Source organism: Emydura macquarii, unplaced genomic scaffold (assembly GCF_026122565.2).
Source record: "Emydura macquarii macquarii isolate MOO-44397 ecotype Brisbane River unplaced genomic scaffold, CSIRO-AGI_Emac_v2 contig_3530, whole genome shotgun sequence".
Lineage (NCBI taxonomy): Eukaryota > Metazoa > Chordata > Testudines > Chelidae > Emydura > Emydura macquarii.
In genome coordinates this window covers 8,251,272-8,274,049 of record NW_027133667.1, presented here as the reverse complement: position 1 = coordinate 8,274,049, position 22,778 = coordinate 8,251,272, and the positions used below count along the sequence as shown (strand labels likewise).

At 40.4% G+C, this 22,778-nt stretch overlaps 1 protein-coding gene across 4 annotated transcripts in view; it reads right to left on the bottom strand.

The window, feature by feature from the left end:
* Positions 1 to 22,778, bottom strand: part of TMTC1 (transmembrane O-mannosyltransferase targeting cadherins 1) — a 191,137-nt gene that overhangs the window by 50,101 nt on the left and 118,258 nt on the right. For 3 of the 4 annotated variants that reach the window (XM_067536271.1, XM_067536274.1, XM_067536273.1), the window contains 2 exons: positions 17,962 to 18,129; positions 7,301 to 7,414 (listed from right to left, as the gene is read on the bottom strand). In XM_067536271.1, the coding sequence (XP_067392372.1) occupies positions 7,301 to 7,414; positions 17,962 to 18,129 (282 nt within the window). The remainder of the gene's footprint in view (positions 1 to 7,300; positions 7,415 to 17,961; positions 18,130 to 22,778) is intronic. The other variant, XM_067536272.1, reaches the window with a different exon arrangement.

Here is a 22,778-nt window from a genome sequence, read left to right as displayed (position 1 = left end):
GATTTTAAAATAAATTACTGTAGTTAAAGCAATGTGCCTAACACTTCATTGCACTTTATTGAGACATCCATTAAGTCTATGATATAGGTTTTCACCAGACATCCTTTTTCAGCCAGCAAATGTTATTATAGACACCCTTAAGATTCATTTGCCAAAACTTTGTTTTTAAAATAAACAGAAAAAGATGTCTACTTAAACATCTCAGAGATTAAAAAGTTACCTACATTTACTAATGCAGTCTATTAGTTTAGTCTTTCCAAATATGGCTTCATCAAACTCCAAACTATTGGGATCACCTGAAGTGCCTACTCTGAGTGTCATAAGGACACTCAAAGCATCAGGAGTGAATTCAACCACGGTAATCACAGTACAGCAGCAGAGAAAATTCTGACTTGTAAAAACAGGCTAACAAATGGTGTTGGTATTATAATTCTTTCCAGAAATAAATTGCAGATGATATGATACTGTTGATTTAAAATATATAAAAAGTCAGTGGGCAGAGTGTGGGAAAGTTTAGCAAAAAACCAAACAGTCTCATTAATACTCACTAGGGTTTTATTTTTAAGTAGGGGAGGGAATAGAGTGGTGTGACTGTTTAATTTCCAACCTATTACAAATGATTTTATGGCTGAGCTTTTTCTCAACATGAGGCAGCAAGAAATGGGGATACGGCACATATACCTATGTTCCCTTTGTGTGACACTTTCTCCTGCAAGATCTCATGACATGTCATGGTAATGCAAGCCAGTATTTCCACTGAAGCTTCCATTATGTGAACAAAGCCCTAAGTGACTGCACTTGTGTTCTGCAAGGTCCAGACTCTTCTTCCCCTGAAATACTAGTATTTCCATACAGTAAACTAGTGTGTTTGCCTCCTAGCCTTTCCTTCACCAGGATCTCTTCCCCCTGGGGCAGATGTTCAGAGCAGCTCCTTCTCCCTAAGTCCTAGGGGAACTGGCCTTCACTTTTTATTTTGTGAAGCAACAGGTGTGTATACACACACACACACACACACACACACACACACACACACACACAGTATATGTATATAGATATAGACATGAATATTTAATATTGCATTATATAATATCAAATACCAAATATTTTATTTTATATTATGTGTGTGTGTGTGTGTGTGTGTGTGTGTGTGTATACATACACACACACACATATAATATAAATATATTTGGTATTTGATATTATATAATGCAATATTAAGTATTCATATACTGTTCATATATATAAAATTCAAATTCAGTTTGGAAATAAGAGTCAACTCATATCTTTGTCCACATTTCCCATGGGAAACAGTAGCACCTTGGAGAGTAGCTCTAGATTGCTTCAGAATGCCTAACTCCCTATGCCTTCTAATATGATCTCTGTCCCCCTCTCTCTTGCCTTCCCCATTTCATCTTTGTGAGTATTCACCCAGCATCAAAAATCAGTTATAAATAATGCATTCAGTTATAAATAAATAATTTTTGGCCCTTTGCTAATCATTGTATCATCTCTGATACAAAGGTAACTCTCTCCTGTGTTTGTAACTTAATTTGAAAACAACAATGTACTATGCTCTGTTGAAAAAGTGTAAGGACCAAATTTCAGAGACAGCCTCCACATCTGAATACCCCAAAATGTTGGTGTTCAATTTTGGGTGCCAAATTTTTTGCCTACCTCAGAACTTAGCTTGGGCTGCACAAAATGTAATTTGTACAACCAAATCAAGCAAAGCATCTAATTATATGACAACTACTTAACACTAATGTGTTGGTACAGACAAACCCAAGATTCGGGGAAGGCAAAATTCAGCCAACAAAAACTGCATGCCTAAAAACTTGTGTCCACAATTTTAACCATGGAAATATAGAGGATGGGATGAGGCCACTGTGAAAGTTTAGTTTTGAATTTCCACAATTTTTCAGGTTTGCATTTTTCTTTTGTTGCCAGAATGGTTATTAAAGCGATAATACTACTTTGCTGGAATTGACTTTTTAAAAACTGCTATCTTCATCCACGCACATCAGCTTACATTCATTCCTGATGAATAATAAAATGGTCTCATCAGCAACACAGGGCTTAGGAAGAAGGAGGAAAAAACCAAAACTCAACAGCAAGAACAACAAGAAGTATTCATTAGCACATTGTAAATATTCATCACATCAGCATGAAACTGAGTGACCTGATATTTTCTCATGCAGATGATAAGACAAGTTTTATTTCATGTAAGACTAACATTTTTTGATCTTGGCAATAGGGGTTCTCAAGCACAACTAGCAGAAGTAGAAAATCCACAACAGCAGCAAGTATTTAGAGCAGCATTAAGGGGTAACCTTTCCCACCCTGTTACTATACAGTATTTTTATGGCCTTCAGTTTTTATTTTGCGAAGCAACAAGTTTCTTCTGGGGCCACTACAGCATGACTGGCAAACTACCAAAGAGGTCTATTACTGTGATGTTTTTACTATTCAATTACAGGTTAGCTAAAAAGTTTATAACCCATTACTACAATTCCAGAACACCAACTGTTCATGAAATCTGGTTTGTATATATTTCAGTGTGCATCCCCAAAGGGCTGTGCTTCCAAGTTAGAATTAATTTTCATTTCTGAACCTGACATAAAGGAAAGACTTTTGCACACTTATGCACACACAGTTGAGCTATCATGTTCCTCTATATTTTTACATTTGTTCTCAGTTTTCATGTTCCCCTGCCATTACACAGTATATAATTAGGCTGCATACTAATTTACAAAGCTAAGATAAACCAGAACATTGTATGACTGGGTCCTCCACACTGAGTGTATAAAATGAAATTTTTAAAGGGTGATCTGCCACCATTTTGAACATAAACATTCATTTAAGGGTGGTCGATGGGACTGCTGTCCTTGGGAAATATATTGCCCTGCGGGTTTGCTATCAGAAAACACATTCTTCTGAGTCATCGTTTAGTTACATTGAAATCAATGGAGCAACACAAATTTATGCCAACAGAGGATCTCATCCACTGAGTACCCTTAAAAATAGCAATGTAAAAAAATGATTAAAGCACTGACAGTTTCCATTCTTGAGACCTAGTCCTGACTACCATCGATTTACTGTGTGACCCAGGTTTCCCTTAATCTATTCGTCTGCACAACAGTTATAATATTGCTCATCTCACAGGGGTGTTATGATACTTAACTAAAATGTCGCACAGTAATTTAACATTGGCTGAAAGGTGTTGTGAGTTATTATTTATTAATAGCAATTCTGTGAGTGGTTAAGACATCCAAGTACAGTGAAATCATGATAATTTTTGGTTAGCAAATTCTTATACTTAATCTCGTATTCATTAAAAATACAATAAAAAATTACATCAATCCAATTTGGAATAAGCTTTGAAAGCAAGCTAAAATGATCAATGGGTCATCAACATTGTTCCGTACACCAAAAGGCTGCTGCACGGCGAGACAAGGCTTTTTTCCTACCGACAGGAAGCTGCATACGTGGCCTTGGCAGTGCTCCCAACCATAGCTGACATCGGAACAAGGAACCAAGATTGCTGATCTCGCCTTCTTTATATGGTAGCATACTGTTTTACCACTAGTCTCCTAGGACCTCTTCTGTAATTTTGGGAGTGTCACTGAAGTCTTATGAGAGCCTCTCTAATTCTTCTCATTTAAACCTCCTACATCCTACTTTCACAGACTCTGTGGTATAGCAACCTTCCCTTCTAGTGGAGGGTGTTTCAATGAGGCTCCCTTCTGAACCGCTCAATGCTGCTCTTAAGGGAGATTATTTTAAAGTGGTGTAAATTACTTCCCTCCTCCCCCAGAGATGAGTATAGTGGTTCCACCCCAAGGAACAAGAGACCAAGATTAGTAGATAATCCTAGATCCATATGTGGCAGTACAGTGAATTACCACTAGATTGCCAAATATAACATTAATGGTCCAAATTCTCTGTTGATGTAAATTGTCAGAATTTCATTGGCCTCCATGGGACTCCAATAACTTACACCAATAGAGAATTCACCCCGGTATCTATAGCATTACAGTCACACTGCGAGAAAGAGCTGGTGCACAGTTGAGAGCAACTCGGGTGCTTTTGCTAGCATTCCTTACACTGGAACATTGGGTAGCAAATTACACTCAGTGAAGGAAGGCTGGTGCTCGAATTTGCTCTTATCTATGGTATGTATCTAGGTCCTTATGTTGCACCCACTACCTGTTATCTACTTACCTTTCCCACTGGTTCAACAGAGCTGGAATTTTTTGACCTTCAGTGCCTGGTGCAAGGCTTACCTATTGACTCAGGACTTTTCACAACTGGGGGTGATTGTGCAGAATTTATAGTATGGCATTCTTGGTGGAAGTCTATTTACAATTTTTTACCTACATTACTTTATATTTTAGTATATAGGCCCCAACATTCTGTGACATACAGAAAGGGGGGACTGGGGCAGAAGAGACAACATGGAAAAAAGAGGAGAGAGAAGATGGACTGAGAAATGGAGTAGGAGTGGTACTATATAGAAAAATATTAATATCCCCATTTTACAGATGTGGAAAACTGACGCACGGAGACATTGAATTATTTGATCAAGGTCACACATCTAGTCAGTGGCAAAGTCAGAAGCAGAACCTAGGAGTCCCAACTCTTAGTTTGGGCTCCAAGCACTAGACAACATTTGTTTTCCTATGTATCTTATTTAGCAAGGTTCGAACATTAACTCCTCAGGGTGGACCTCTGTGGCTTGATTTTCTAAGGTGCCAAGCTCCTTTCAAAATCCAGTCTTTTACATGTCACAAGCACTAAGTATGCTTATGCTCTATAGACATCATCATCATCTTCATCATCACAGGCTACATATCTACTAAAGTTTAATAAACATGGTCTGCAATCGATTCTAAAATAGCCTCCTGTATAATTGCAATACTGCAGAGCAGAACACAGCACTATAATTATGATAAATGGGTGCTGCCGAGCTAGAAACACAGTGGAGCAAAATCTATTGTCAGCAAATACTACAAACTCTGAGTAATACACAAGCAGACGCCTGCATTAGTGGCAGTGTCAACATGGAGAGGAGGTTGTGGCTAAGCTGCCGTGGGTACTAGTAAATTCACTTTTACAAATGGATAGCATCTGCTAATACATTTTTTTTTAAACAAACAAAACCTGTGATATCCTCAGTATCCCTGCCCATTTCCAAATTTTTATCCAAGAATCAAAGCCTCTCACATCCATTTTCCAGACATGGCAGGTGGCAGCAAACACCATCCCTCCAACTAACCAAGACTGGATGGTGCTCTGTTTCAGAGCCATCAATATTATTCCTTAGTTGGCCAGAGGCAATCTAACTGGACAGAAGTAATTTCTGTCCTTCCCTCACACTTAGGGTCTAAGCAAGCTGCAGTTCAATAAGAAAAAGTTCCCAGCCATTTTTCTGTCAGAATGCCTAGTTTGCAAGGGATTACACCTGCTCTTTGTGCATGTTCCCTTCCACCAAGCTATGCCCTAACATGGCATTCCCACCCCTCTTTTCTGTCCAGCTTTTCTCTTTTTCTGTTTGTCTCTTTTTCCTCTCTGGAGGAATTTTTTTGTTGTTGGTATCTTTGGGTTTTGCTTTATATTTTTCCTCTGTCTTTTATTGCTGTACTTTTTCTTGTGTTCATGCCTCTAGGGAGAGGCTCCCCTTCCCCATTTCCACAACTCAGAAGGAGGCTACGTGCTGTACGCACGCCCGTTCATTGAGCTGTGGGGCCAGGCTGCAGGTGCTGCCATTGCTAGACACAGTGCTGTAAAGGCAAAGGAAAGAAGCCTGGACCCCTGTGCTAGGACCTGCAGCCCTATGGTTATGTTCACTTCCTGCAACTGCCTACATTATCAGTGTCCATGGGATCAGGCAGAAGGGCCTGTTTGCAAGAAGTCACTTTCTACTTTAACCACACTGCAGGAGCACATTTATGTTGGGGCGAGCGCAGAGAGAGGGTCAATTGGCTATATGGGGAAGGGGTGGCATATTTCCTCAACATCTAGCTCAAATGACCCCAAATTTGGCTCAATAACCCTATCTATCCTTCACCCTTCTGAGGGTCTTAACCCACAGGTCTCAAATTCAGGCCCACAGAGTTCATGGGAGCAGCCACGCTCCAGCCCTCCATCTGGCAGCCTGCTGACAATAGTTTACCTGGGACCCACAAAGCCCAGCCCCCATGTGAGGCTCCGCCCCCCCCCCCAGGTCTGATTGGCAGAATCCCAGAGCGGCTGATTGGCCTGCTCACCCTACTTAAGCCGGCAGCAGGAACAGGAACCTATCTGAACTGCCAGGCACCACTCTACTCTGGACTGTGTGCCGTGAGCTGCTTCCTGCTCCTGTTCCCCCTCCCATTTCCTGCTACCTGCTCCTGCTTCTCTGGCTTGAGTCCCGGCATCTGACTCGTGGCTCTGATCTCCAGCTTGTCTGCTATTTCTCACCTCTTGGTATCCTGACCCAGCTGACTCTTGACTCCTGTCTCATTACTGCTGACTCTTGATCTGACTAGTAGGTCTGGCCACCCATGGCCCGGCTCCAACGCTGAGGCACATCACACATGTCCATTTTAGAGGATGTAGAAAGGCCAATCTTTAATCAGAAGTTGTGATGCAACCTTGGCTATAATGGTGCTGCTGCACCTATGCAGAGGGGCAGCATGGTCTGTAGGAGTAAGTGTGGGATTGGGAGCCATGAAGCCCTGGGTTATAATCCTGGCTCTGATACAAATTTACTATGTGGCTGTGAGCAAGTCAACTCATCTTGTTGTTTTAGTTTCTCCATCTGTAAAATTGGGATATTATTTACCCACCTACCAGGCAGGGATGTTCTGAGGATAAATTAATAGTCAGTGTTGGTATATTGCTTTGAGGATGTAAAGCTGTACATAAGTGTTAAATATGATCATTACTCTACTTTGGTGGTTACAGACTTGGTATTTTTCCAGACATGCACCTTTAATAATTTACTAACATAAATGGCCTGAGAACCTGTAAATACACTTAGGGTAACTCCCTCCTATTCACCAGTGTGCATTAAACTGAGTAAATAACACCGCACTGCTTGATGTGTAGCTATGGAAACTTTTGAATCCCATATACTTACACACACAGTGGAAAGGAAGCTGAATTCATTTAATGACATAGAAATACTGAGTCAACTTAAACCTCAGCTGCCACCGGGGAGCAGTCTATTGTTAGGGAAAGAGAAAACACAACAACACTTCATGTGGCAGAAGCGGAAGGTTTAAATAAGCAGCCTTAATAGTTGTTTCAAGGAACTTACTTGAGGGCGGTTTTGTAGTGATAGATAGCTTCGCTGTTACGACCCTGGTCTTTCAGAAAATTGGCATAGTTGTAGTGTACCTTTGCATTATGGGGTAGAGTCTGCACACCTGAGCTACAAATGGGACACAAAAATGGAAAGATGTTAACTTAAAATATTCAGACAGGTACCCACAGATTCAGAGCTTCAAATCATCACAGTGCTATATAGACATTAATGTGTAGATGTAACCACCCTCATCACAGGCCATCACCAGGGATTATACATGGGGTTTCCAGCACCAAAGACCTCTGCCACTGGAGCTGAAGGACTAATGCTTAAATTGTTAAAAATGACTAGTGGTTTTGGGTGTGTCAATTTTTGAGTGCCCAGTTTACAGCATCTTAAGGGCCCTGATTTGCAAAGGGCAGGCACTTAGCGCCTTTTGAAAAATCAGGCCACTGCAAGGCATCCCAAGTTGGGCACCCAAAGACCGAGGCACCAAAATTACTAGGTCACTTTTTAAAAATCTTGACCTAAGTCCATTAGCTGGAAGCAGCAGTAGGTAGGTATTCTGTCTGGATCAACCACTAGAGGGGGATACATGATGCACACTGCACAGTGGGTCACACTAGCATTCATAAACAGCAGAAAAACTGAGTGGAGGGTACCTGGCCTGAGAAGGAGATGAACGATTGGAATCATCATTTAGAACCACAGAGAGACAAATACCAAAAAAAATGCCCACCCATTGCTAAATCATTAAAATGCATGACTCAGCAGCTGGTTGTTGTCTTGATTTACATCAGAGTGCAAAAAAAACTACGTGACTTAAGAGAAATGCTGTAATGATACTGGACACTGAAAGCAATAACAAGAAGAAGATGCATCATAGAGCATTTCTCCTACAAGGAGTTAGAGACTTAGGCACTCTCTTGTTGCTACATTAAACAGAGAAACACAGCATCCAGAGGATCTCTAAAGGTTATTAGGAGTAGAAATGGGCGAATTGGTTCATGTCACACAGAATAAGAACTGGCTCAAGCCTCAGCCCTATTTTTTTCCCCCCACACAGTTTGGTTAAAGGTACACTTGGTTGACTGCTGATTCCTTCTTCCCATCCACCAGATCAAACCCTCCTATCTACAGTAAGCAACTGCAGAGATCAGCACATTTCCAACATTTCTGCCAGAATCTGTCTTGTTCCTCATTTCAAATCTTAGACCATGCTGACGTATTAGGTTTCCAAAGAGGAAATCAACTCTTGGTCCACCTGAGAGACTAGAGAACTACTTCTGAGACCCACACCAACTTAAAAGGCAATGGGATTAGACAAGGATAGGATTGGGAGAGGAGTAGATGTAGATGTCTCATAGGATGCCTGGAGAAGAAGGGGAAGGAAGCATACTGCACCTGGGTGGGAATGAGGATGAGGCAATACATCATCAGCATGTGCAAAGGCCTCACAGAGCAGATGGCTGGGTAGGTGAGAAAAGGCAGACAGACGTGCATGCATGGTAGGAACCCTTCCATAGGTTTATCCATCCTAATTTAGTGTTCAGCACAACAGATCTGTGCTTTGCTACACGAGTTAAAAATTATCACTGTGTTTGGTTTCCTAACCATAAGGTTTTTCTAAATTACTTATTGGGAGGCACTACAGCACAAGTCATTCTGTGACTAATTGTTGAATTAAATCAGTTAATTGATGCTATTCTTAAGAGAATGGTTCTCTATATTAGATTTTACAAAGATATTATACACCAGCAGCAAGCTGTGTGTGAATGCTACGGCTGCAATAATTTCCATTGGTCTTGGGAGCTATAAACTACTCACTTACAACCTTCTGGGCATTACTGGGATGTTAATTTTTATATGGAAATTGTATCATTACATCAATGACTACATTTTATGTGAAAACATATGTAGCGACTCAAAATTGTTACCATCTCAGAGCTATTCAGTGGCCTAACTGTAATGAGTTGTTGATCTCACTATTGTTGTTGAACTGCCCAAAAAAAGCAAAGTAAGGAAGGGGTGAAAAGTACATTACATATTTAAAAATATTTTTGTTCTAATGAACCAGTTTTATTAGTGAGACAGGATTTTTTTAAATGCTATTTTTCTTTTGACAGTTTCCCTTCAAGTAGAATTAATCAATCACTATGTTTCCATTTATTAAGACCTCCCTAGATAAACATTCTGCCTGTACCGTATATTTGTGTGTGTGTTGGATAGGAAGGAAGGATAGAATTTGAATTGGTGCTTTTTTTTTTGTTCTTTATTCCTCTGTTCTTAACCAAAAATTCTTGTTGATCTATTTATTCTTCTCATATATGAACTGGTGGGCTGATCCTGCAAATGTTTATGACACAGCAAGAGTAGCTTCATTGAATGCCTCAGGAACACACACTACATCAGGTACTTGCAGGATCAGCCCCTAGGTTTAACACTTCCGAAGCATGGTTCTTGATTAGATCAGGGCACTGTTCTCTAACTGAAAGAGGAAACAATAATGTGCATAACCAAAGCCAAGTGGAAAAGGGTGGAGTATAAATAACAAATCAGCACACAATGTTTTTCCATTTCTATTTCCCACCAGGCACTCCTCCCACCACTGCACATACATTGTTCCAATATGCATTTCCAAACACACACTCTTTTTTTCCTTCTGAGAATTTATTGTCACCAAGCCAACTCCAGAAAGAAACAGATCCACTGAGCATGAGAGTCACCTCTCAGGAGGATTTTCTTCCCTACTGACTACAGTGGCACCTTTAACTGTCATAAACGAAAGATAAGCATATGCAAACCATTTTGCACACATTGCCTCTCTGAGGTAAAAATGAACATCTACAAGTCATAATGGTGAGATACAACACACTGTTAACTAGCATAGGCACTCCCAACTTCAAATGTCATCATCAGCCAAATCCTACTCAGCAAATGCTTGGAAATCACCTCATATCATTATGTCCTAAAGTGCAGGTTCTACTCTTATAACTCAGTCTCTCTGGGGCACCAGGTTTATTGGCTTTCAGTGATTCCCACAACAGTTGTGCTCAGTTTGCAAGCAAAAGGATTTCCTTCTGCCAGCCCTGCACACCCAACCTGGGCTCTGGGAGGCAAGCTGTGCTAGGTTCTTTCTGCTTTGTGGATCATCACCACTAATAAAGGATCTCAAGGGCAAATTATTCCCTCAGTGACACATGTGCAGACCGATCCCCATTGCTTTATATTGATTTTCACAAGAGTAAATGCTTGGAACGTAATATATGTGATTCACAAATGTAATAAGCATCCATCTCACTCTTCGTAGAATTAACAGGAGTAAAAAGCAGTAATTGCTGTTTCCTCTTCCTCCTCCTCTTTTTTTTTTTTTTTTTTTTCAAACTCACTAAACTAATTTACAGATTCAAATAACTGACTCGGGAAACAAATTTGCTGGGTAAGAAAGTGCCATTTTTACACAATTATTTTTCAGTATAGACCTGCAATTTAAGGCACTGCCCCCGAGTTGCGGGTGATGTGGAAATACTTTCTAGAACTCAATGGAGCACTTGGTAGCTTGATTGCTGCACTACCCTCCAAAGAAGAGCAGACTCCAGACCCCTCTTGACCCAATCAGCTCTTCTGACTCATATAGGGGCATCCATCAATCCTTGATCTTTTGTGTTGAAAGCTGCAAACCACAAGGTTAATTAATACCTGAGCTGAGAGTGCATTTTGGGACATAGCCACCTCACCTTTAGGTGGTATATCTTCTCACTTTCCTAACATTGTAATATTTGTGATTCCAGACATGGTCCCAGTGGGTAATGTTCATCTCTGTGCAGACACTGCCAGCACAAACAATGCCTGAGCCTTGCGTTGCTGAGTGCACAAGGGTGAATTTCACCCTAAGTATATGATAAAAATGAGTGCAATGTAGTTAATTGGTACCATATTTGCAAAAGGTCGGCTGACCTCTTCAGGGCTGGAGAGCTGGGGCTAGCCAACCATGATTACAGGATGAGTCACACCTGGAAGACATCCTGGTGATTGCCCTATAAAGAGGCTACAGTGAGAAGGGGACAGTGCAGTAGAGACTGTTCAATATGAGCAGGCTCTAGCAGTGAGTCGGGACTGAGACTCCAGCCAGGTAGGACCCAGAAGTGGCCTGCCAAAGCTGGAAGGGTCCCAGGCCGGAAGGCTTAGGAGGAGGGAGAAAAACCTTTGTTTGTGTGGACTTTTGCATGAACTTGAAAACTTTAATGTTGAATGTTTGTTATTTTAAATAAAGCAGAACCTGAGAAGAGTTGGGAATGGACAAAAGTTGCTTGAACAATCCAAGAGGAGAAAAATGCCTTTAGCATGACCCTGCACTACGAGGCAGGTGCACTGAAAGAAGCCAGCCCATCAAAATGTTGTACATTCAAGTGCATCTTGTCTAGGTTAGGGAAATCTGTGTAACAGAGCAGGTCTCACCCAATGGCTAAAATCACCAAAGAACCACAGTCCATTCAAGGGTAAGAGAGAGGGGAATGAAAAGTAGATGTTAGAGACAAAATGAGATGGAAAGAAGCAACAATTAATCAAAAACTGAAATAGGAGAAAGGAGAATGTAGAACAGATATTGTATTAAAGACACCCGCTCCCCCTCAAATGTGCATGTGAAATACAAAACACAATCTACCAAATCAGCTGACTTTTCTCTTTCCTGTGTATAAGTTTGCATTATGCTATTCTCCTTCATTCCTTGTTCCTCTCATTTTTCCCAGTTGTTCCCCATTTCCTCCCACCGTTTTGTCCCTCTCAGCTTATTGCTGTTCTCCCTGCATTCATCCTCTGTTACTCCTCCCTCCCTTTTCTCCTCTTTCTTTATTTACAGTCTCCCCTCCACCCATCCCAGACAGGACTCCTCTCCCCTCTTTCTCCCCATACAGAATTTCCCTGTCAATACACCTTTCTCCTTCTCACCTCCTGTGCCCTAAAGCCTAATCCAAACTCTTATCCCAGAGTCCCATTCCCCTAAAAAGAGGCCTCTTCCCATTAATGCTATTGATTACCCCTCTTCATTAAGCTTCAGCACAAAGATATCCCTCCAGCATCCCAGTACCAGGGAGCAGCTATAAAACCTCCAGTTCTAGAGTAGCCCCCATAAGATGGCCACCTGCAGCATGAAGGGACATGACAGAGGAATACTGGTAGGGGGAGAATTTTCTGTCTCAAACAAACCTGCTTTAGGGCTTGCTTATTATAGAATTGTAGGACTAGAAGGGACCTTGAGAGGTCATCTAGTCCAATCACCTGCACTCATGGCAGGACTAAGTATTATCTAGACCATCCCCAACAGGTATTTGTCTAACCTGCTCTTAAAAATCTCAAATGATGGAGATTCCACAACATTCCTAGGCCATTATTTCAATGCTTAACTACTGACAATAGAAAGTTTTTCCTAATGTCCAACCTAAACTGCCCTTACTGCAATTTGAGCCCATTGCTTCTTGCCCTATCCTCAAAGGTTAATAAGAACAATTTACCTCCCCCCTCCTCATAACAACCTTTTATGTACTTGAAAATTGTCTTCTCTTCTCCAGACTAAACAAACCCAATTTTTTCAATCTTCCCTCAGAGTTCATGTTTTCTAGACCTTTAAACATTTTTGTTGCTCTTCTCTGGACTTGCTCCAATTTGTCCACATCTTTCCTGAAATGTGGCATCCAGAACTGGACACAATACTCCAGTTGAGGTCTAATCAGTGCGGAGTAGAGAGGAAGAACTACTTCTCTTGTCTAGTTTACAACACTCCTGCTAATATATTCCAAAATGATATTTGCTTTGTTTTGCAACTGTGTTACACTGTTGACTCAGTTTCAGCTTGTAATCCACTATGACCCCTCTCTGCAGTACTCCTTCCTAGGCAGTCATTTCCCATTGTGTATGCGTGCAACTGATTGCTCCTTCCTAAGTGGAGTACTTTGCATTTGTCCTTATTGAATTTCATCCTATTTACTTCAGATCATTTCTCCAGTTTGTCCAGATCATTTTGAATTTTAATCCTATCCTCCAAAGCACTTCCAACCCCTCCCAGCTTGGTATCATCCACAAACTTTGTAAGTTTACTCTCTATGCCATTATCTAAATCATTGATGAAGATACTGAACAGAACTGGATCCAGAACTGATCCCTGCAGGACCCCACTTGATATGCCCTTCCAGCTTGACTGTGATTTACTTCTAACTACTTTCTGGAAACGGTTTTCCAACCAGTTATGCATCCACCTTATAGTAGCTCCATCTAGGGTGTACCTCCCTAGTTTGTTTATGCAAAGGTCATGTGAGACAGTATCAAAAGTCGTACTAAAGTCAAGATATACCACATCTACCACTTCCCCCTATCTACAAGGCTTGTTACCATGCTGTCTGTTACTTATCACCTTCTTATCTTCTAGGTGTTTGCAAATTGATTGCTTCATTATTTGTTCCATTATCTTTCCAGGTACTGAAGTTAAGATGACTGGTCTGTAATAACCCAGGTTGTCCTTATTCCTCTTTTGTATAGAATCATAGAAGATTAGGGTTGGAAGGGACCTCAGGAGGTCATCTAGTCCAACCCCATGCTCAAAGCAGAACCAACCCCAACTAAACCATCCCAGCCAGGGCTTTGTCAAGCTGCAACTTAAAAACCTCTAAGGATGGAGATTCCACCACCTTCATAGGTAACCCTTTCCAGTGCTTCACCACCCTCCTAGTGAAAAACTTTTTCCTAATATTCAACCTAGACCTCCCCCACTGCAACTTGAGACCATTGCTCCTTGTTCTGTCATCTGCCACCACTGAGAACAGCCTAGATCCATCCTTCCTGGAACCCCCTTTCAGGTAGTTAAAGGCTGCTATCAAATCCTCCCCCCCCCATTCTTCTCTTCTGCAGACTAAACAAACCTTGTTCCCTCAGCCTCTCCTCATAAGTCATGTGCTCCAGCCCCCTAATCATTTTCGTTGCCCTCTGCTGGATTCTCTCCAATTTGTTCACATCCTTTCTGTAGTGGAGGACCCAAACCTGGACACAGTACTCCAAATGGGGCCTCACCAGTGCCGAATAGAGGGGAACAATCACTTCCCTTGATCTGCTGACAATGCTCTTACTGATGCAGCCCAATATGCCGTTAGCCTTCTTGGCAACAGGGGCACACTGTTGACTCTCATCCAGCTACTTGTCCACTGTAACCCACAGGTTCTTTTCTGCATAACTGATTCCTAGCCAGTTGGTCCCCAGCCTTTAGCAGTGCATGGGATTCTTCTGTCCTAAGTGCAGGATTCTTCACTTGTCCTTGTTGAACTTTATCAGATTTCTTTTGGCCCAATCCTCTAATTTGTCTAAGTCATTCTGTATCCTATCACTGCCCTCCAGTGTCCTACTATTCCCCCCAACTTAGTGTCATCTGCAAACTTGCTGAGGGTGCAAGCCACCCCATCTTCCAGATCATTTATGAAGATGTTGAACAAAACTGGCCCCAGCACCGACCCCTGAGGCATTCCGTTGTTACAGGCTGCCAACTAGATATCGAGCCATTGATTGCTATCCATTGAGCCCGCTGATATAGCCACCTTTCTGTCCATTTTATAGTCCATTCATCCAACCCATACTTCTTTAACTTGCCAACAAGAATACTGTGGGAGACCATATCAAAGGCTTTGCTAAAGTCAAGGTATATCACATCCACCACATTCCCCACATCCACAGAGCCAGTCATCTCATCATGGAAGGCAATCAGGCTGGTCAGACATGACTTGCCCTTGGTGAATCCATGCTGATTAGCACTATATTTGCCCTTTTCCAATCCTCTGGAATCTCTCCTGTCTTCCATGACTTTTTTTTTTTTTTGGTAAAAGATAATCACTAATGGCTCATATCTCCTTAGTCAGCTTCTTGAGTATTCTAGGATGTGTTTCATCAGACCCTGGTGACTTGAAGACACCTATCTTGTCTACGTAATTTTTAACTTGTGCTTCCACTTTTTTAGCCTCTGATCCTAACTCATTTTCAATGGCATTCACTATGTTAGATGTCCAATTACTACTAACTTTTTTGGTGAAAACTGAAACAAAAAAAAGTCATTTGACACTTCTTCCATTTCCACATTTTCTGTAATGGTTCCCCCTCCCCTCACTGAATAATGGGCCTACCCTCTTATGCTGGTCTGCAGACTCAACAGAGGAAGAGGAACCAAGCCTGCTCTCCAGGCCACTAAGAGCAAGGGAAAGAGGCAACATAAATCACAAGAACTTAGGAGGCTGAAGACCTGATCTCCCACCTTCTCAGACTACTAAAACAGCATTTTCTTTGAGAAGGTAGTACTATGGGGCCAGGACCCCATTATCCTAAGTTCTTGTGCTTTTCTTTTCCTCTTCCAAATGCTGCCAATGGATGGTCTCCTTTGGCAACCAAATCAAGGTTGGCTGTGCTTCTCCATCTCTGCACATACGATCATACTCATGTGATCACACTGAAGGAAAAGCTGAAGATCGTGCTTACATTTCCACTCAAAGGAGTGCAGATGCCAGGCGCACCACTGTCTACTTAGCCGATTGGAACCGTGCAGTTCTGAAGAGCGACCATATAAAAACACAAGTCTTTGTGCTGCTGAGAGCATCATAATAGGACGGTTGCAAGTGTTCTATGAGTAAATATTTCAAACAAATGGGAAGATTGTGAGGCTTGAATAGATGACGGGCTAAATTCACTGCTGATGTAACCCCAATGAGTCCCATCCAGTTAAACTCAGAATGAATTCAGCCCATTAATTCTGCATATGAAATAGTCCATGAGTTTTTTGTTTTCCAGATAAGGGGGGAGGTGGGAGAGAGGAAATAACTGTCTATCCAGTCAGCAATATCTCATGAATCCATCTCCCATGCAGCTGATACCAGGTGATTTTATGAAACACCAAACAAGTAATCACAGTCTCCTCCCCCTTCGAAAGGAAGGGAGTCTTCCAAACTGCAAGGCCAAGGCTCTCTTTTGAATTGGTGGCATTAACCCTGGAAGGTTTGGACTGAAAACCAGTGCTTAAAATGAATTGGTATCTGAGCCAAGGATCTGATCACCATGGTTTTAATTGTTTAAGTAGTAAACATGTTTTAGGAGATAGGCAATGAACTGTGTTATACTGAAGCAACTCCTATTCCAGATCTTTCAAAAACATCCCTCTAACAGAGCTCTATCTGCTTCTATAGCATGGTATTGATTTAAAGGCAGAGATAAAAGGTTTAGCGGTAATGTCGTCCCCTTTAAGAATGAGAATGAAATTTTGCTCTGGTGAATAGCTTAGAAAATCAAGTTAAACAACTGATGTACAAATCACCTGCAATCCCATGATGACCTCACAACTAGACAATTGCTGAAAAAGCAGCAGGAAGTAAATTTAATATGTTTGCTAACAAAACTAAAATCAAACTGGTCTGTTTCAACACAAAAATACATAAATGAAGCTGTAAAGGAGACTGACTGGCAAACAGCAGTCAAGTAGAACCAGTGAAACCTTAAGTCTTTGACACTTCATGGCATTTAGTTTCTACCATTATAAAAAATGTTGACAAAATACATTCTACCTCTTTCCAATGGTGTCACTACCATGATTTGGACCACAACTATAGAATATAGTAGTATTTTTAACAAAGGCAGAGCATTAATTATCACTGAGTCAAAGATTTTGTTGTTTATTTTAACTAAAACGTCTAAAAATAGTTATACTGTCAAAATCAAAGTTTGTTCATATGCAAATATGCTGTTGGTATCAGTGTTTGCACAACTGCTTCAGAAATTAGGTTAAAAATAATTAAGTCATTTTCTTCCTTTTATCATTTACAAAGCCCTTGAGTCTCCTTTTGAGAATCCAATGTGTATTCCCTCAAGTCAGCGGACTACCACAGTCCTGCTACCCAGACTAACAAAAAACAAAAAAAGAACCTCCCACAAGGACATATTCTTTACCTGTGTTACTAATAGAAATGTAGCCTACTTAACCAGAGAGAATATTAAAGATCACATTGCCATCTCACCAAGCTTCTTGTTTACATTTTGCATTTCACTCAGCTTGAAGAGTTCATGTCACTTTATTTCCAGGCAGTTTCACCTTCTGGTTCTCACACCATAGCACAGTGGTTCTCAATATCTTCCATACTGCAACCTCATAACTGAAAAAAGGTGTCAGGATGCACATACCTTCCAGACCTCGTAGAGACCCCCTGCTTTAGCATAATTCAGTTTGGGTTATGATGCTGCAAGGAAAGATTTAAACCTGCCCCACAAAACCTGCTTTGACTTTTTTTTGTGGGTAATAAATTTCATTATTAAAATACTGCTATTTATGTTTGTCTTATGTAAAATTCCTTTCCCCATCCCTCTCTTTTAAACACATATTATGATGTTTAAAATGTGTAATCTGAACTACAAGATCCTCAGGGCAGGCATCTTGTCTTCCTTCTCTCTATAAAAAAAGAGAGCATGCACCTCTATGGCCCTATGTTAAAATGGTAAGCCACAACATAAATAATAATACAGTAATAACAGAATTACTCCTTTTACTTAATAAAGATTATCGTGTTTCATGTAACAATAACATGTCATGTATTTCTTGTTTCTTTAAAAATAAATTTAAAGATAGAGATATAGCAAGAATTTTCCAATGCTGATCATACCTGAAAAGGGATTCTCTTGACAACCAGATTTCATTCTGTTTCACCGTTTTCCAAGAGAACAGCAGCAGCAGCAGCAAAGCGCCGAGGGTCATCGCAGTGGCTCCCCATCTATTTAACCAGGTACAGAGCTTTTTTAAACCATGGACAAAAAGGATACAGTACCCCATACTGGAAAAACAAAGAAGAGGGGGGAAAAGTTGCTATTTCCAGTATTATAGTTTGTGTTCAAGATTATTTCAGCTTTTTTATCTCTTGCACAATAAAAGCTTTTAAGCCAACTTCATTTTTTCAGGGAAACAAATTCAAACCCTTTCCCCACCCCAGGCCCCAAATCAATTTACAGCTTCTGTGAGCTGACAAGCTCTAAATTACACACCCATCTACTATAAATATAGTGGTACTTATGTGTACATTGTGCTATATGTGAAAGACAGGGATTTTTTCCTTGACCAAAATCTAAGAAAGTGTAACATAATAATAGTAATATTTAGCAGTAATACAGCAGATTACAACTTCACAAACTAATGCATTTTCAAAACACCTCTGCTAGGTGGCATTTCTCATGTCCATTTTATAGATGGAGAAATTGAACAAGAGAGATTGAGTAATTTATCCCAGGCCACTGCAAGATTAGAAGTAAGGAGTTCACAGTTTGTAGGTCCTGTGCACAGATTATTTCTCTTTTACCTGTAGGGATTTAATTTTAATTATTGTTCTAAAATCTTAAATAAATTACAAACATATAATGTGATTTATATCGTAACAGTGCTGTAACAATAATGATACTACATTATGGTTGAAATTGAGAACAATGATACATATAAGGCCCATTCTAACAAACACCTTTACTCACACTAAACAGTATCTTACTCTGTAAGAATCGGACTAAATAAGGTGTTATTCAGTGTAAGGGTTGCAGAATCTGGAGGCAAGGACTGTCTCTCTGTGTTTGTATAGTGCGCAGCATGATAGGGCCCCAATCTTGAGTGCAGCCTCTTCACGCTGCCATAACACAAATAGTGATAATAACTGGTCCCATAATACTTAGATTTGCTAAAAAAATGCTAATTGCACAAGTAGAGAAGTGAATTACATTTCATGCACATATATTAACTGCAGTGTGGCTACACTGGATTTATAGTACAGTTCTCATTTGTTACATGTAATTACAATTTTTTTTTTTTTTTTTTTTAAAGAATCATGGTGCACTAACACAATGGTAACACGAATGTAACAACTATGAAGATATATTTCTGATACATGTATTTACTACAAAATCCGAGAATCGGAAGTTTAATTGCATAGTTTATGATACCTGAATTGCCTTCCCACTGCTGTCTCATAGAATTACATGGAGTTTTCAGGTTCACTTTCCTGTGTACTTACATGGATTTGTGTAAGTAACTGTCAAGTAGCTCCCTATTTTCAAGTAAACCCTTATTCCTGTGTCATACCAAACTGATTCAAGTACTTAAATATGCAATTAGATTCTATGATGATACATATTTCTGAGCTGGGAATGGAGAATCTTTAATTGCTTTTTTAATGTCCTGGTAATTACATGGAAGTTTCAGGAAACCATTCAATTTCCTACATACATTCATGGACCTGCATATGTAACACAACATATGAAAAGAAATAATTTAATAATGAAGACCTATAATCTGTCCAAACCCATGTAGCTTTCCCAGAAGAGAAAACGAAGTAGAGTATTCTGGAACCATAGGTGCTGGGGGTGCGGCAGCACCACCCCCTAGTTTGACATGGTTTTCATCATATCCAGGGTTTGCAGTTTGGTTCGATGGCTCTCAGCACCCCCACTCTACAAATTGTCCCAGCACCCCTGTCTGGAACTGTAGTTATAGTTTATCCATAGAGGGAAGTAAAGCTGTTCCCAGTAGCTACCACATCCTCGTTCTCAACCATCACAGGTATGTAGGTTTACCAGGAGAACTACAGCTCTGAGAATTCTCCCCTTCCTGTTTTCCAGCCAGCAGAGAGAGCAAGCTCACATGCCCACATGGATTGGGCCTAGAACGCCTAAGAGGAAAAGAGCTTCCCTTTCAAACTGCTTTGTGCGAAGGGAAATCAACTAAAAATTTCTCCCCTTGTAATCCCAGTGGAAGAAATAGGATGGCGCACATCAATATATACATCAGAATGGATAGGCAGGTTTCTGAGGAATTCTTAATATGTTTCATTTCAGATTTTTCAAGCTCTGCCCTCTTGAGAGGCCAGGCACCATACACTGTGCAGATACCCTAAACAGGACTACATGTGATCTGCTGAGCTCCATGGACTTGACTCCCACTCTAAGGGATTTGGGTAACATGTAAGAGCTCTGCTGGATTCGTTGACTTAGTTTCCTTTTAATGGGGCTTGAACGCCCAAGGGGGCTGTGCTAACGGAGCTCTGCTTTTTGCTGGACGTGAAAGGCCCCCTCTGCTCTCATCAGTGTGTCTCCAATGGGTGGTGAAGCTTGATTTCTGGATGAAGCAAGTTTGCCTCAGTGGCACTCAGAAGATACAAGCGTTTTCTCCCCTTGCTTCCCTCTCCCCACCAATTTATCCCTGGATTACTGTTATGGAACAGTGTTGCAGGCATGGGTACAAACAAAAAACCCTCTGGAAACACAGATACTCCTAACTATGCCAATTTACACTGCTAGAGCTTATAGTATAGAAAGGCCCCATGTCATATGATTAATGCTTACTCCTGTGAATAATCCCATTAACATGACCGCAGGCTGGTCTACACTACAAACATAACAGTGGCTAAGGATGCAGTAACAACATGATCATTCCAATTTACCTTGGCGCTGCCAACACTTAGACACATGCTTAAATTGAATTTTGGACTCAGTGGTATTAACTCGGGCGGGTTAAGATTAAGCATGTGTACACACTGTCTGCAGGATTCGAGCCTTGCTGCATAGATATGAACCTAACTACGTTCCTGAATGGAGACTTCAGCATGGCTTGTAATCATCGTTACCGTCCCTTCCATATAACAAGCTGGAAAGATGCTTTCTTTAACTGTCTCTCAGAACGGACAAGTGCAAGGTAGCCAGGTGTAATTTAACCTGTAGCATTGACAGTAATAAAGTCTTCAGGATCAGACTGTTAGCAACTGGAATGGGGAAAAAAAAAAAAAAAGTTTTCAAAAATTCACTTCTGAAATAAAATTACAAAGAAATCATCTCAAATCGCCTTTTTAATGTCAAACATTTCCTTAAAAAATGAAAAATGCTGGCAAAAGAATTTAAGTAACAGAAAATTTAGCATTGAAATTCACAATGCAACATTTTTGTTAAAAACCGAGGGAAAGAAAAAACACACTCCCCCAAACACAAAATCTGAGCACTGCATTAGCCCTGTGCGAGCACTGCAAAAGAAATACAAATGAAACAAATGCCAGCTGTAATATAGGCATTCAAGTATAACATTTTTTGTAATACCTATCCTTTTCAAGGGTGGATTTGAATGCTTATTTTATGCTTTTAATTTGTTGCAATACATTATTGTTACTTTTCTAGTTGCATTTTCCATAAACTTTTTGCACTATATTTATTGAATTGACATTATTTGTTTGCATTAATTGCAAAAAGACATCTGCAGCTACAAGTGAATATTTGGAGCATCAATTGAGCCAAAACTTCCAGTCCATATAGTGACTGGACTCCATTTTAAAGTCTCTGAAAAGTTAATCTCAGTAATCAGGCCAACAAGAAACTCATAAAAAAAACCCTGCAGTTTCCACTGATTGATATATTATCTTTCAGCAGTTTAATCCGGCCGTTGGAATTACCTATTTGATGTGAACATTAGTTAGTTGAATTTCTTTATCACAAAGCAGCATCAGAAGATCCTTTCACCTTCGCACTTTTAGGCACGCACCCTTCTCCAAACAGCATAGTGCATGTGCCCAGAGAACAAGATATAGAAACTTTTAGAAAATATTCAGACAGTTCAGCTAGCTCATATTTACAGGAGGGGCAAAGCGGAATGGACACAGTTCCCAGCTGTTGAGAATTTCTGATATACTCTTGTTCTCACCAGCAGTATTCAGGATGCTTTGTGCCAAATACAGATACAGTGGTATTATAGTTTATACAGCTGCAGGGAAGAGGCTTTAAAAAAAAAACAAAAAAACACCACCCTTTTGATTAAGATTCATGGTAGTTACACACAATAAATAAGGGTTCATTTCAAAAGTACACATCTAAGGGAACTCCAAGGGTAGTTACATTATACCACCACCTAGCTCTTACATAGTGCTTTTCATTCATAGATCTCAAAGTGCATTACAAGGGCGGTCAGTATCATTATTTTTGTTTTACAGATGGGGAGACTGAGGCACAGGGAGGGAACATGACTTGCCCAAGGTCATCTAGCAGGCCAGTGGCAGAGCTGGGACTAGAAACCAAGTCTTCTGAGCCCCAGTCAAGTGCCTTAATCACTAGATAGGGAGTTCCAGAGACATACATTGAACTTTCATCAGGACTCTGAATTATCTACTTGAAAATCCTTGCAACTCCATGAGAATGCACTGGGAAGGTAATTCAAAGCTACACTATAAATCAAATTCACCCATATAATTTAACGTCTTTTTGTAATAAATGCATATATCACAAAATATAACTTCATAGTAATTACAGAATGACAACCATGGAGCTACGTACTAGGATTCTACAAAATAATACAAATAGTAAGTCTGACAGTACAGGTACAGTACAGGAAATACTAAGTAATGCAGGCTTTAGGTACAACTTTCAGTTAAACAAATTAGTGCCAACTGTAAGTGACAAACTAGGACTA